The 13,456-nt window shown below is 32.0% G+C and overlaps 7 protein-coding genes across 10 annotated transcripts; 3 read left to right on the top strand and 4 right to left on the bottom strand.

Annotated features, from left to right (window-relative positions):
- Positions 1–1,713: 1,713 nt before the first annotated feature.
- Positions 1,714–2,793, bottom strand: NC2beta (negative cofactor 2beta). Its single transcript, XM_089870245.1, has 4 exons — positions 2,600–2,793; positions 2,286–2,512; positions 2,068–2,231; positions 1,714–2,015 (listed from the first exon to the last, which is right to left on the bottom strand). Exons 2-4 carry the CDS (start codon positions 2,491–2,493, stop codon positions 1,887–1,889), a joined length of 501 nt encoding a protein of 166 aa, XP_089726371.1. The 5' UTR covers positions 2,494–2,512; positions 2,600–2,793; the 3' UTR covers positions 1,714–1,886.
- Positions 2,794–2,935: 142 nt separating this feature from the next.
- On the bottom strand, positions 2,936–4,047 carry LOC149690661 (cytochrome c oxidase assembly protein COX19). 2 transcript variants are annotated; one of them, XM_089870246.1, is made up of 4 exons: positions 3,877–4,009; positions 3,701–3,831; positions 3,195–3,543; positions 2,936–3,124 (listed from the first exon to the last, which is right to left on the bottom strand). In XM_089870246.1, exons 3-4 carry the CDS (start codon positions 3,471–3,473, stop codon positions 2,957–2,959), a joined length of 447 nt encoding a protein of 148 aa, XP_089726372.1. In that variant the 5' UTR covers positions 3,474–3,543; positions 3,701–3,831; positions 3,877–4,009; the 3' UTR covers positions 2,936–2,956. The 2 variants fall into 2 exon arrangements, with proteins under 2 accessions (XP_089726372.1, XP_089726373.1); XM_089870247.1 differs by lacking the exon at positions 2,936–3,124 and having other exon boundaries at positions 3,340–3,543; positions 3,701–3,812; positions 3,877–4,047.
- Positions 4,048–4,566: 519 nt separating this feature from the next.
- Positions 4,567–5,427, top strand: mRpL41 (mitochondrial ribosomal protein L41). The gene has a single exon (XM_089870236.1). It carries the CDS (start codon positions 4,733–4,735, stop codon positions 5,264–5,266), a length of 534 nt encoding a protein of 177 aa, XP_089726362.1. The 5' UTR covers positions 4,567–4,732; the 3' UTR covers positions 5,267–5,427.
- mRpL11 (mitochondrial ribosomal protein L11) lies at positions 5,328–6,132 on the bottom strand. The gene has a single exon (XM_089870235.1). It carries the CDS (start codon positions 6,011–6,013, stop codon positions 5,423–5,425), a length of 591 nt encoding a protein of 196 aa, XP_089726361.1. The 5' UTR covers positions 6,014–6,132; the 3' UTR covers positions 5,328–5,422.
- A 58-nt stretch (positions 6,133–6,190) lies between these two features.
- On the top strand, positions 6,191–7,117 carry UQCR-Q (Ubiquinol-cytochrome c reductase ubiquinone-binding protein). The gene is made up of 3 exons (XM_089870238.1): positions 6,191–6,343; positions 6,726–6,885; positions 6,943–7,117. Exons 2-3 carry the CDS (start codon positions 6,732–6,734, stop codon positions 7,026–7,028), a joined length of 240 nt encoding a protein of 79 aa, XP_089726364.1. The 5' UTR covers positions 6,191–6,343; positions 6,726–6,731; the 3' UTR covers positions 7,029–7,117.
- Positions 7,104–12,460, bottom strand: LOC149690657 (mitochondrial disaggregase-like). 3 transcript variants are annotated; one of them, XM_089870234.1, is made up of 12 exons: positions 12,403–12,460; positions 11,227–11,540; positions 11,001–11,139; positions 10,159–10,283; positions 9,959–10,087; positions 9,783–9,880; positions 9,458–9,706; positions 8,865–8,909; positions 8,631–8,792; positions 8,311–8,541; positions 8,133–8,252; positions 7,104–7,523 (listed from the first exon to the last, which is right to left on the bottom strand). In XM_089870234.1, exons 2-12 carry the CDS (start codon positions 11,498–11,500, stop codon positions 7,173–7,175), a joined length of 1,923 nt encoding a protein of 640 aa, XP_089726360.1. In that variant the 5' UTR covers positions 11,501–11,540; positions 12,403–12,460; the 3' UTR covers positions 7,104–7,172. The 3 variants fall into 3 exon arrangements, with proteins under 3 accessions (XP_089726360.1, XP_089726358.1, XP_089726359.1); XM_089870232.1 differs by lacking the exon at positions 12,403–12,460 and adding an exon at positions 11,973–12,337; XM_089870233.1 differs by lacking the exon at positions 12,403–12,460 and adding an exon at positions 11,973–12,334 and having other exon boundaries at positions 10,180–10,283.
- Positions 12,461–12,749: 289 nt separating this feature from the next.
- On the top strand, positions 12,750–13,446 carry LOC149690656 (uncharacterized). The gene is made up of 3 exons (XM_089870237.1): positions 12,750–12,865; positions 12,928–12,984; positions 13,044–13,446. The coding sequence occupies exons 2-3, from the start codon at positions 12,952–12,954 to the stop codon at positions 13,317–13,319; spliced, it is 309 nt and encodes a 102-aa protein (XP_089726363.1). The 5' UTR covers positions 12,750–12,865; positions 12,928–12,951; the 3' UTR covers positions 13,320–13,446.
- The last annotated feature ends 10 nt before the right edge of the window (positions 13,447–13,456 follow it).

Genomic DNA, 13,456 nt, shown 5'->3' with positions numbered 1-13,456 from the left:
TTAAATTTACTGTATATTTTTTGGGGACTAATGGAGGTCGGTTTACCCCAGATTTAGAGAGCAGTTTTTTTTTTTCATACGATTGACAAAAAGCTTATCCTACTCCAACTTTTACGAATGTATTTTAAATGGGGAGAATATTTGAAATTTTGAAAAGGGAAAAGAAGGATTGAGGCTGCTGCCTTTGAAAAGAGAATTCAAATCTCTTCTCAAGCTTTCTTGCCATTTTTGCAAGTAAAATATTTTGGCAGCTTGAGCAACGTAAAACGGGAATCCTTGGCCAAAAAGACCCAGAAAAGCTTTGGGTCCCCAAAAACTAATCCATTTCAAGCTGTCAAAATTGCAACAGATTCTTTCCACGAAGACTAGTTGACAAAAATTAATTACTTTATGATCTCCCCTTTCTATTTTTAATATCGACAAAATGATCCATCAACTTTCAACGCTGCGCTACTTAAGAGTGTTAAAGCCTTGTCGCTTTTTTTCTTGTGAAAACAGCCGAAGATGGAATTAATTTATAACATTATCCCCGTTATTTTTTATTGATAGTTCAGAATGTTACTTGATTGATTGAGCAAATATTTAAAGGAGTAGGTAGGTAACTAGTCGCTTATTAGCTAATTATCATACTTTTCAGATAAAATTAACATGTTTCCCGTAATTATGCTTCTAATATTGCCATAAAATAGGCCTAACTTCAATTGAATATTGTTCTTAATTTTTACCAAAATTTGTCGATTTTTGATACCGTTAAATATAATTATAACAATTAACACGTGGTTTATATTTAAACCATTTTCAATACCAAGATAATAAATTAAATTTAACAGAAACTTACCAATTAAGCATTAGCGTATCATGGTTTATATTTAAACCATTTTAAATACCGAGATAATAAATTAAACAATGGTCGACTTACCCATAAACCATCTGCGTATCATACCCATAACTGACACTGTAACTATTGGCGTATTGTGGACACACATATAACGTCGCTAAAATTAAATATTCAACCATTAATTACAACTTGCAATTACATTACATCGAGGTTTAATTTACATCATGAATAATAATAATTTAAAATAAATCCTACCTATTTAAAGTTTCAAACGGAAGAAATGTTGAAAATTGAAATCGTCGCTAAGCCTCGGCCCATCCACTTTTGTAACCTCACACGAGTCACACCTAAATTTTAATAGAAAGTTAATATTATTTAATATTAAAACGGAAATAAATGAATAGTTTAATAGAATATAGCTTAAATATAACATTATAATTATTATTTTAGTTAAATCTTACCTTAATTCACGGATGAATTACGATTTGGCGAGTAGAGCGTGAACGATAAACCACTTTCGACGGACCTCGTTACCCCGTCGTCCCCGATGTTCGAGCAGAAGCCACAAACCCCTTGACCTTGCTCTGACCTTCAAGTTCACCCTGTAACTTACTACTTTAGAGTGAAGATTAGTATTTAAAATACTAAATATGAAATTTTTTATACTATTTCTGTTAATGTGCATAATTTAACCACCAATAAGTTGACACCATTATTCCTTACATTCATACTTCATAGTAGCTTTATGAGTGGAGTAGAATTAAAATAGTATGTAAAATACTAAATGTAGGTGTTTTCTGAAAATTTTAATCCCATAAAATTAAATTAATGGATAATATTACTGAAAAATATAAATAAATAAATGCTTTACACAATTAATACCAAAAATACTTTATTGTAATTATTATAGTTATAACACAAATACCAAATGCAATGTCAATTTAAACATAGTCAAAACAATAAAACTCAAATAATATGTTTAGAAACTTTCAAATCACTTAATAGTAGTTACAGACAACTTAATTTCCATGTCTAATTCATTAATTATCTAATAATCATCATCATCTTCCGTTTTGACATCATTTTGTCCAGGATTTTGCTGAAGTTGTTGCTCTTCTACTTGTTTTTGCATTTCAAGCCAATGTTGTTGCTCAAGCTCCGCTTGTTGTTGCTTAGCCTAATTAAAAACATCAATTATTTATGTTAAATTACAAGAATCTTTTAAATACCTTTGCAAATAATTCTTGCTGCTGCCGTAACAGTTCCTCTTCAGGAATTCCTAAATTTTCAAGTCTGGTACTTTGTCTTCTACGTTTAGCAGCTACAGCTTTACAATCTTTCAAAACAGCTTCCGCATCTTGTTTATAGGCACCAAATCCTAATGTTTCTAGAGCTGTCAAAATTAAAATTTAGAGTGCAATTTTAATTAAAATTAAACTAATCAAACCTCCTAATACGTGTTCTGCCGATATCGTTTTCTTTTGTTGTCTATTGCAAATTTCGTTGGCTTCCGATGAAATATGGTGAATGAATTCAGTACAGCAATTTAGAATTAATTCTCTAGCATCATTAGCTACTCTTATGTGGGGTAAAATTTCCTTAATCATTTTATTCATGGCAGCTCGGGGGATAGTTAGTTCCTCTTCGTCTGCCATTGTTTATTTAATTTAATGCCTATTAAAACGTAATTAGATCATTTAAATAACTAAAATGATAAACTGCTACATGTTTCACAAACCAAGGCTTAAGGATTAATCTTACCTATTTCCTTAAAAACTATTTCTCAGATTGTAGGCCTAAATCGACCACAAAATTGTTTCAATTTAAGTACGTTTAATATAAGTTTAATCAAAGTTTATATAAGCTTAATATTAAAACTAAAATTAATAACTATAAACACGATTTAGGAGTTAAGACACATCAAACTTTGTTTATTGCTTATTAAAGCAGACGACGGGAAAAAAATGCAACTTTTTCCGATACACGCCCGCCATCTAGTAGATATTAAATGAACTATAATTCAAAACAAAATAGGGTAATGGCAGCAATCTGCCTTCGACTGTATTAAGCTCTATGGGGAAATAACATGAGGTGCCATTAGTCTATTGAATTTAAGTTTTATTGTTTTTCTTTTAATCGTTTCATAAAAGTTACATTAGAACCGTTTCTAACACCAAATTCTTTTAATTTGCAATTATCAGGGGTTAATTTTTGACCCTCATAATAAAGCCAATATTTTTTCCAAACATATTTCCAACTGACAAGTTGATTTATACCTTTACGAGTCTGAAATAACAACAACAACACACCATTTAAAATAAGTGTTCCCAGACCCTTACAAATAACTCTATCTAACCTGTTTCATAGTGAAATTGTATCGAATAGCTTTCTTTAGATCTAAAACTGTTCCATCTTGATCTACAACAACGTTATATCTATCATCATCAGCTTTCCAAACTGTTACAGATATAGCTCGTCCATGTTCTAACGCTAATAAAGAATTGAGCTCTTCTACTGTAACATTTGAAGGTAGGGATTGTAAAAGAGGGTCATTTTCTATTAAAGAATTTAGTTTATTTTCAGCAACAAGCATAATATCACGATGAGAATCTTCTGGAATATCTAAATCATCCATTTTTTTATGTTTCTATTGTTGTTTTTGCTCAAAACCCAATTTAGCCCACTCTTCTTTTGACATTAACTGTCTAAAATATTTCTACGATTAGCTTAAACGTCCATAACATCTTATTAACATGGAGGATTCATACCATTTACACCAGAAGCCCAGGCTACCTGGAGGACAAAAGCCTGGCCTCCTGGTGTAAAAGGTATGAATCCTCCATGTGTTTTGGCCATTCATACTTATCCATACGACACTGTAAATAATCTTTAGATAAGTCTCGACAAACGCTATTATCACTATCGTTTTCGTTTAAACACAGTAAATATTTAAGCATAAAACGTTTACACTCTCCTGAAATTTGAATTAAACCCTAATTAAGATTGAATTTAAATTAAATTCAATAAATTAATTGTACCTTCGTGATCAAGGGGGAAACTTCCTTTATCCGGTGCTTTTGGTGTAAATACTTTCTGACCAAAGCTCATAGACGACATTTAACCTTTAATTATTTAATTAACACGACAAAATCATTCATGATTTTAATTTCAACATCGGCTAACCTAGCGTAACTGGTAGCAGACGACTTTTAGATTAGCACAGTCCGATAAAATATTTGCTTATATCCGTCCCCGTTTTAAAACGAGTCACGACTCACGAGCAGGCTGGGAAATAAGGATATTTTTTAAACTAGTCCTTTGGACCAGTGACTCCTCTAGTCCCCGAAATAATTAACTGGTCTCCGGACTGGTCCCAGCCTTTGTTCTCCAATAGATTTGCAATTAATAAACTGTTCCCGAGGACCAGTAACCCCCACTTCTTGAATTAAAAAACTAGTCCAAGCAATTAATAAACTGGTTTTGGACCAGAGGAAGTGTGCTATTTCCCAGCCTGGCTCACGAGTGGCTAAAAAGTGCGCCTCTTTTTAGATTAGAAACGAAGTAAAATAACAATATTTTGGAAAAAGGTGACAATAAACAAGCTAATTAGCATTAATTTGGAAAAGGGGGAAATTTATTCAGTTGATAATTCTTCATTATAAAAAAACAGGCGCACATTTAGCCGCTCATGTTTTAAACTATATTGCTTATTTCCGTTCCTGCTCAAAATAGGAATAGGGCTGTACATAAGACCCAACCCCGGTAACAGAAGCCTTGGTTTCCCCGTGCTTGAAATCTATTTCCTTTATATTAAATAAATTATTCTAAAAGTTAATTGTATAACACTGAAAACAAAGTTTTAATATAAAAACCCTTAAAAAATCATCAAAAACCATGAACACGTCAAAGTTAAAGTACATTTGTATAAAAACAATACAATCCACTAGATCCATAACAAGTACAGCACCTCTTCAGGGTAAAAGAAATTTTCGAAAATTTCAATTACCAAATAAACGCGGATTTAAAGCCTTAAAGGACAATCTTCGTGGTCTCGGGTTATTAGACCATAGGGGTGTCCGTTTTCCCGGTTTATTAGACCCCAAGTCAAAGGGCTTTGAAATAATCCCAGAGATGATACCAGAGTTAATAGTTCCCGATTTAAAGGGTTTTAATCTCAAGCCTTATGTTTCCTATCAAGCTAAGGATGTTGTTCAGGCAGAATTTAGCCCCAAAGACCTTTTTGACGCGGTTTATGCCAAGAAAATATTCGAGGACTTTAAAACAGGAGCTTTAGATGAAAATGGCAACCCTTTAAACCCATCTGAAGACGAGAAACTAACCCCGGAAGAAGCGAAGATTAAAGCTAGAATGACTGGTAGCGATATATTTCTTGGGAAAGCTCCTGAATTTCCAAAAGAAGATATTTGAAAAAAAAAATGTTACGCGTCTTATAAAGCTTGGAGTTCAAAATAAAAATAAAAACTTAAACTAGATTGGTTAAATTAAATAGTTTTTAATTTCGTTTACAAGAGCGTTTTCCTAACGAACTATTTGTAGATATACAGATAATAAAGAAAGTCTATGCTAAACTGTTCTTAACATCTTTGCTTGTCGTTTCTCTTCCAAAAGAGCTAATTGTTCCTCAACAATTGCCTTCCGTTCTTCTAAAAATTGTCCATACTCTTCAGACGTTAATTCGGGAACAACTTGAACACCGCAAGTGTAAGCTGAATAGATAATCATTTGGCAAATGTCTTTCAAAGGGACACAATCAAAGGTTGGGTCCTCACTCTTGACCTTAGCAATTTCGTAAATGTGTTTTAGTGAAACCTTTCCTGCCACTTCGGCACTGTTGTTCATAGCTCCACGAGTAATTCCCGCAGCTTGTTTAAGAAGGTAAGCTACAGGAGGCTTATGTATGACTAAATTGTAGCTACGATCAGGGTTAACAGAAATTCGGCAGGGTAATGGAACGCCTTCCTTGATGTCTTTAGTTCTTTCGTTAAAATCCTTGCAGAATTGGGCAATGTTGATACCTCTTTGGCCAAGTTGAGGACCCAAAGGTGGTCCAGCCATGGCTAGACCAGCTGGGATATAGACGCCCAAAGGCGAGCTGTGATCTATTTTGTCCAAGGCCTTCTTCATTTTCTTAAGATTACGAATTCCTTTCGACATTGCACCTTTTACTCTTAAATATAATTACTATTAAGTGTCGATAAGTTTATTTAATTACCGGCCACCAACGCCAAGTCCTAACTCTCAAATGTTAAAATAGCAGACGACACTCAGTTTGTCAGGAAGAATTCGTTCAGAGTTAATAACAAGAGTAACCGAAATTTCCTAAACAACGTTTCTACTGAGTAGCCAAGTTGTACTGTCAGAGGCGGCCGGTTTAAGTTTTGAACGCAGTACGCAACCTTCATTTTCGCTCAGACGATAGCCCCAAATTCAACTTAATCGTTAAATTTGAACTTTTATAATCGTTATTAATCTACGATATAAAAGGTAAGAATTAAATATGTAACCCTCTTAGTTTCTTAATAAAATCTCACTTAAAAATACAGTTAATCTCTTAATAAACCCATTAAATAACAATTATAACATAAGCCTTGGCGTTTGACCTCATGAGAGTACGGCGTGACCCCTAAATACAATTGCGTAAAATATTAATTTAAAGTTAATTATTGTTTAAACTAATTAAAGTAAATCATGGATTGATAAAATCTCACCTAAAAATACGGTTAATCTCTTAATAAACCCATTAAATAACAAGTATAACATAAGCCTTGGCTTTGCCGCGTTTGACCTCATGAGAGAGTACGCGTGACCCCTAAATATAATTGCGAAATATTAATTTAAAGTTAATTATTATTTAAACTAATTAAAGTTAATCATGGGACTCCACTTTGGAAACTTGGCTAAAGTTAGAGGAATTATCTACTACAAACTCTCACCTTTTGAACAAAAAACCTTTGCTGGTTACTTCTCGAGAGGTTTTCCAAACACCGTTAGACGTTTTGCTTCTAAATCCCTAATTGTGGTTCCTCGTAAGTATGAAAATATCATCTTAATCAACTTAAACACTAATTAAAATTGTATTACAGCATTCATTATTGGATATTTAGTCTACGATTGGGGCAAAAGTGAACATGCAAGACTTAACCGCAAAGAAGGAGGAGCCATTCATTAAATTAAGATCAGATAATTTAAAAAAGGTTAATTAATTAATTAATAGTAATGTGTATATACGAATAAAGATGTCAAATTGACTATCAGAAAGTATTCAATTTTATTTTAATCTCAAAATATATTAATTAATATAATTATAATTTAATTAAACTGTAAAGTTAAATGAGGTATTCAAGGGTGACTTATTACTTAATGGTAAATCCAGTAATAATGGTTTACCCTTTTTCCCTTTCTCCATTAATTGCAATTTAATTGCGTAAGATATTTCATTATTATTAGCAGAATTTGGAGTTTTTTCTTCAATTTCAACCGTTATATGAACTGAGCTACCCTTTTTAATTAATTGGCTTTCATGAGCAGCTGCTAATTGGTTAACCACCCTTCTTTCAACCTCGTGTTTAATTGAACGAGCGCCGTAATAAATATTGTAACCATCAGCCAAGACTTCAATGACTTTACGGTCCCATGATAAATCAATATCATGTTTTTCTTTGGCCTTGGATTTGGTTAATTTAATCAAATTAACTTAATTAACAAAGACAAAATACAAGAATATAAGGTAGATTAAAGGGAATGTTCAAGTAACATATCATTATTAGTGTCGTCTGCTAGCCAGAACCACTTAACCCTACAGGATTGGTTGAATTCACTGGCATCTGCTAGCCAGAACCCCTTACCCCTACAGGATTGGTTGAATTCACTGGCGTCTGCTAGCCAGAACCTCTTACTCTTACCCCTACAGGATTGGTTGAATTCACTGGCGTCTGCTAGCCAGAACCTCTTACTCTTACCCCTACAGGATTGGTTGAATTCACTGGCGTCTGCTAGCCAGAACCTCTTACTCTTACCCCTACAGCATTGGTCGAATTCACTGGAGTCTGCTAGCCAGAACCTCTTACCCCTACAGGATTGGTTGAATTCACTGGCGTCTGCTAGCCAGAACCTCCTACCCCTACCGGATTGGTTGAATTCTAACAGGCTAAGGGGGAGGGGGAGGGAAGGTGGGTTCGTTTTAGCAGACGCCACTATACTAATGGCTGTTCTTTTAAGATAAAATGTTATGTTATCTGAACTTTTCCTTTAAAAACAAACAAACTTATCTCACTTTTGTGGACCAATACTGAAGTTCTTTATGAACCAATTGAAGCAATTCCGAACGTGAAAATGGCAGGAAATAAACAATTTCATTGATACGTCCCAAAAATTCATCCCTCTTAAAATGTTGCTATATAAATAATAAAATTAATTAATTAATGCAATTAAACTTGAAAGATTAAACCTACCTTTAAAATAGGTTGAACAACATTTTCTTTAAATGTCTTTGAAATAGTAATTTTTTCCACCATTTCTTTATCATTTACGGTTTCTTTATAACGTTCTTTGGCCAGTTGTTCAGCTTCTTCCCTTAATTTGACTCCGTAATGAGCAATTTCGTCACTGGCCAAATTGGAAGTCATTATGAATATTGCGTCTTTGCATTCTATGGTTTTGCCTTTTCCATCTGTTAATCTGCCCTTAATTGGAACAAGAATGATTAAAAATTAAGTTTACTAATTAAATCTATGGTACTTTTATATAAGATTAAGAAGAATCAATATCATACTTCGTCAAAAAGTTGTAATAAAACAGTTAAAACATCGGGATGAGCCTTATCAACTTCATCAAATAAAACAACAGCTTTAGGATATGCTTTTAATTTCTTTGTTAATTGTCCCCCTTCATCGTGACCGATATAACCAGGAGGGGAACCAATTAATTTTGCAACCTGATAACGATCAAATTAATTAATTAATATTAACTAATTAAACATAAAACCGGAAGTAAATTTAGGATTTACTTCATGTTTTTCTTGATATTCTGACATATCAAATCTTATAAAGCTCTGGAAAATAAACTATTTCATTAATTAATTAAATTAATAGCTAATTAATTTTGAAATTAATAGCTAATTAATTCTTAAATTAATAGCTAATTAATTCTTAAATTAATAGCTAATTAATTCTTAAATTAATAGCTAATTAATTCTTAAATTAATAGCTAATTAATTTTTAAATTAATAACTAATTAATTTTTAAATTAATAACTAATTAATTTTTAAATTAAATAACTAATTAATTTTTAAATTAAATAAAAAATTAATTTTTAAATTAAATAACTAATTAATTTTTAAATTAAATAACTAATTAATTTTTAAATTAAATAACTAATTAATTTTTAAATTAAATAACTAATTAATTTTTAAATTAATAACTAATTAATTTTTAAATTAAATAACTAATTAATTTTTAAATTAAATAACTAATTAATTTTTAAATTAAATAACTAATTAATTTTTAAATTAAATAACTAATTAATTTTTAAATTAAATAACTAATTAATTTTTAAATTAAATAACTTATTAACAACAAATTAATTTAAGATTTTAATTACTCCTTTCTTATCTTTATGAAGATATTTGGCTATTTGTTTGGCAAGTTCAGTTTTACCAATTCCGGATGATCCTAAAAACAGAAACACCAAAGGATGTTCATCATCACACCAGCCATTTTCCTTGCGTCTTATTGCATCAGAAACTGTTGCAATTGCTCCTTCTTGCCCAACAATTTGTTCCTTTATTCTCTGTTCTAATGGAAACCTTCTCCTTTCTTCAGCTTCGCGTAACTTTTGTTTCTCTAAATACTTCCAATTGAAAAACAAGCAAACCCCATAAAAACTATATATAGTAACTAATTACGCAATTAACTTAATTAATTACAATTTCAGAATGTTTTTTGAGTATATTTTTAACTTCAGAAGTTCTAGCGTAACTTTCAGGTTTATTTCCACTATCATTTTCTAAAGTAGGATCAGCTCCTAAAAGCATATTATAATTTTAATTTAACGAACTTCACAAAAAAAAAACCTTTAATTACTATAAATATATAAATATACCATTATTTAATAGACATTTTATAGTTTCAATATGATCTCCTAAAACCGCGTAATGTAATGCTGTACAATTACGAAAAGTGGCTCTGCTATTTAATCTATCGGAAAATTCATCCTCTCGTACAACAAGGACTATAATATAATACAAGACCCAAAAACTTGGCATTAGTTGCCTTATAAATAAGATTTCACAATATATATACTCCAAAAACTCGTAACAGGACCTTCTAGAGAGTTTACTCTCTTTTCTTTCGCAGTTTGATAAACGTTGGAGAAATTATCCCCTAGATTTGGATCAGCCCCAGCTTTAAGTAATATTTCAACAACACTAATATAAAATAATTTTTTAATTGAAAAAATTGTTGGTTAAATCAAAAGTGTATGAGAGGATGAGAGGAAAAGTATGAAAATGGCCAAAAGTCGCGCGAGTCATCAGAGTTTCGCCGTAGTTGACCGTTTTATTGGCGTAGCTATACTGGGACTGTTCACTCCCTTTAAATAGGTCTTGTGTTAATTCGCGGTTACGCGGTTACCGTCGTCTGCTATTGTGTAATCTCGGTAATTTAGCTATAGAGCGAGCAGCTTGCGTCGTGATGCGCGTGATCGAGTAGGTTATGGTTAAACCAAGGAGCATAACAGGCTGGGAAATAAGGATATTTTTTAAACTAGTCCTTTGGACCAGTGACCCCCTAGTGTCTGAAATAATTAACTGGTCTCTGGACTGGTCCCAGTCTTTGCTCTCCAATAGATTTGCAATTAATAAACTGGTCCCGAGGACCAGTAACCCCCACTTCTTGAATTAAAAAACTAGTCCAAGCAATTAATAAACTGGTTTTGGACCAGAGGACGTGTGCTATTTCCCAGCCTGGAGCATAAATGTCTGAACTACTTTCAATCGCGAGTTTGCAAGTCCATCAGTCACTAGTAAACTAAATAGTTATTGGCGAAACTTTGATGTCCGCGTTTTTTAACACAGGCTCTATGGCCATTGTCATACTTTCCCTCTCATCCACATTTGATTAAATTAATTCAATTAATTTAATACTTTGTTTGGCCATTCATAGCCGCAACATGAAGAGCGGTCCACCCAAATTCATGCCTATGATTAGGATCTACACCATTTTTTAATAATCTCTTAATTTCTTCGTCATTTCCAATTTTAGCCGCTCGTAAAAATCTCTCTCCTTAATTAAAAATTAAAATCTATTCAGGAACTTTACTCATAAAACTCAACTGTTGATATTGATATTAATATTAATATCAACACCTACCATATTCCTTTTCACTAACTTTGTAACAAATTGCGTAAGATATTGATAGTGAACCAGAAATTGCCACGGAACTTTGAAAGAATTTTTTAAAAACCCTAACTGGACTATAATTAAACCTATTTTTGTAGAAAGCTAGATAAAATAAACTCTTCTCTGAAGAGTTATTCCTTGCATTTAAAACATTTGTTTTGCGAGTTAAATTTATTATGTATCTTGGTTTATTTAAGAAACTTAATCCAATTCTAGATAATCTTGATAAATTAAACTGATGCATTTTATGGAATATTCCGTTTGAATTTGAAATGACATTACATCTGAAATAAATTATAAATTACGCTGCAATCAACAAAGATTACCAACCCTTCTATGTTCAAAACAAAGCAAATAACTAACAATTGAATATTTCCAGGTACAGATAAAACTTATACCTTATAGGTACTTTGGGCTAAATTCACGGATATTTCATAATACTTAAGATAAGAGAGTAAGTAAGATAAAGTTGAACCCTATTTTGTGTATCGCCTCCAGGTTATCATAACTAGACGCGAGATAAACTTGAAACTAGGTATAACAGAACTAGTGCTTAAAATAATTGTAAACTTTAAAGATAATTAATTAATTAATTAACCAAAAATAAATTTTTGAGTCAAATTAGTTCTAGCTTGATTAGGGCTAATTAGGACCAGTTAAAATTAGTTAGTTTTAGCACTAATTTATATATCTCATATTTGCAAGATGTTACACACATGGTGTTGTTTTGATTCTGTGAAAGACGGTAGCTTGATGATTGGATTATACACTGTGGTATGTCCATGCTTGGATTAAATATGATTACATTATACATCTACGTTTTGTTTTGTAACTTTAGTTTATCACAATAACCAAAGTAACTTTGAAATTTTATATTCTAGATTACCAGAGTTACTGCATTTATAATCGCTTCATTTTGCACAACACATTCCGAAAGAGTGAAAATAATTCTCGGTTACCCTTTCTCACATATCCCAATAGAAAGTAAGTATCTAATGGTTAAGCCTTGGCCAATTTTTAAGTTTTTAATTCTTAACGAAATATTTAAGTATTGTTGACTAGAAAAAATATTCTTAATATCTCCCAACACTATTTTATAATAATTATAATCATCAAATAATTAAAATTAACGTAAATAATACTTACCCAAGAGTTCAAAACTGTAAACCCACGTTAACTGTCACTCTGTCAGACTCAATTTGACCTCCATGACCCACGCACCATTGACCCACGTGACTACTTTGTCACCCAATCATTGGCTAAAAAGATATTTTGTATTAGCGGGAATATTTTAAAATGACAAAAAGCACATGGGGATTACGCAATAAAAATTTATTTACGAACATAATTTTGCAGATATTCGTGTAACCTTCCTCTGGATAACCCTATTTTCATTAACCTTTGCGGCTGCGGGAGCATATTTGATTCGTGGTATTTTGAAGGTAAATTACTTACAAATTATTAATCAAAATGCAAAGAAAGATTGCTGAAACGTTTTTGTTAGGAAAAGCATTTACTTATCGTGCCTTGGCTAATCTGCACTGTTATAGACTTACTTGGCAATTCAGTTATAGTGATATTGTGCGGAATTGGAGTGGTTTCCAAAACAGTATGATTAAAATTAATTAGGAATTAAATAATTAGCAGATTAAAAAAAAAATTATTTTGCAGCCAATAGGTGGAGTTATTGGTGGCATGTTGGCTGTCATAGTGCTCTACGCCTTCAATGTAATTTGATAACTAATAATTTATAGAAGATAAGACACTAATATTCCTAAAATTTCTAGGTACATTGCTTCCTATGCGTGATATCACACTATGAAAACTTGAAACACCTAGCAATTATTTCTCAATTTTCTACACATTCAACCCGACTTCCGTCAATATCGGAATCATTGCAAGGCTTAGTGGCGGCGGAAGAACAACCATCTCCACCAACTTTCCATAGAGGATCTAGATTAGAAATCGACACGAACATTCGTCCAAATCGGTCTATTGACACGGATATTCGTCCAAATCATTCAATTGAACTTCGCGAAGTCTCATCAGAATTTTATGTGTAATTAATTACCAAAACACAGACATGACGATCCGACAACACTTACTATTTTACCCTTTACAAATTACTGTAGCATTTAAATTAAAAATGCATTATTATTTTCAATAAAAAGTCTGTGACAACCTGAAGAATGACTTGCAC

This window comes from Phalangium opilio, unplaced genomic scaffold (assembly GCF_054372755.1).
Source record: "Phalangium opilio isolate 3A_F unplaced genomic scaffold, DU_Popi_V2 ptg000031l_1, whole genome shotgun sequence".
Classification (NCBI taxonomy): domain Eukaryota; kingdom Metazoa; phylum Arthropoda; class Arachnida; order Opiliones; family Phalangiidae; genus Phalangium; species Phalangium opilio.
The sequence above is the reverse complement of the archived record's forward strand: the minus strand, read 5'-3'. Positions and strand labels throughout refer to the sequence as shown.

Bases quoted from the DNA above. Each gene is read 5' to 3' on its own strand.
- NC2beta (XM_089870245.1), bottom strand. From the start codon at position 2,493: ATGGCAGACGAAGAGGAACTAACTATCCCCCGAGCTGCCATGAATAAA. The intron at 2,232-2,285 runs GTTTGATTAGTT...TAATTTTGACAG, and splicing joins GGCAGAACACGTATTAGGAG to CTCTAGAAACATTAGGATTT. The intron at 2,016-2,067 runs GTATTTAAAAGA...GTTTTTAATTAG, and splicing joins AGCAAGAATTATTTGCAAAG to GCTAAGCAACAACAAGCGGA.
- mRpL41 (XM_089870236.1), top strand. From the start codon at position 4,733: ATGAACACGTCAAAGTTAAAGTACATTTGTATAAAAACAATACAATCC.
- UQCR-Q (XM_089870238.1), top strand. From the start codon at position 6,732: ATGGGACTCCACTTTGGAAACTTGGCTAAAGTTAGAGGAATTATCTAC. The intron at 6,886-6,942 runs GTAAGTATGAAA...ATTGTATTACAG, and splicing joins ATCCCTAATTGTGGTTCCTC to CATTCATTATTGGATATTTA.
- LOC149690656 (XM_089870237.1), top strand. From the start codon at position 12,952: ATGTTGGCTGTCATAGTGCTCTACGCCTTCAAT. The intron at 12,985-13,043 runs GTAATTTGATAA...TAAAATTTCTAG, and splicing joins TAGTGCTCTACGCCTTCAAT to GTACATTGCTTCCTATGCGT.
- LOC149690661 (XM_089870246.1), bottom strand. From the start codon at position 3,473: ATGGATGATTTAGATATTCCAGAAGATTCTCATCGTGATATTATGCTT. The intron at 3,125-3,194 runs GTTAGATAGAGT...TTGTTATTTCAG, and splicing joins ACAATTTCACTATGAAACAG to ACTCGTAAAGGTATAAATCA.
- mRpL11 (XM_089870235.1), bottom strand. From the start codon at position 6,013: ATGTCGAAAGGAATTCGTAATCTTAAGAAAATGAAGAAGGCCTTGGAC.
- LOC149690657 (XM_089870232.1), bottom strand. From the start codon at position 12,070: ATGTATAATGTAATCATATTTAATCCAAGCATGGACATACCACAGTGT. The intron at 8,910-9,457 runs GTAATTAAAATC...TTTATTTTCCAG, and splicing joins TTCATAAAGATAAGAAAGGA to AGCTTTATAAGATTTGATAT. The intron at 7,524-8,132 runs GTGAGATAAGTT...ACCAAATCCAAG, and splicing joins TTCAGTATTGGTCCACAAAA to GCCAAAGAAAAACATGATAT.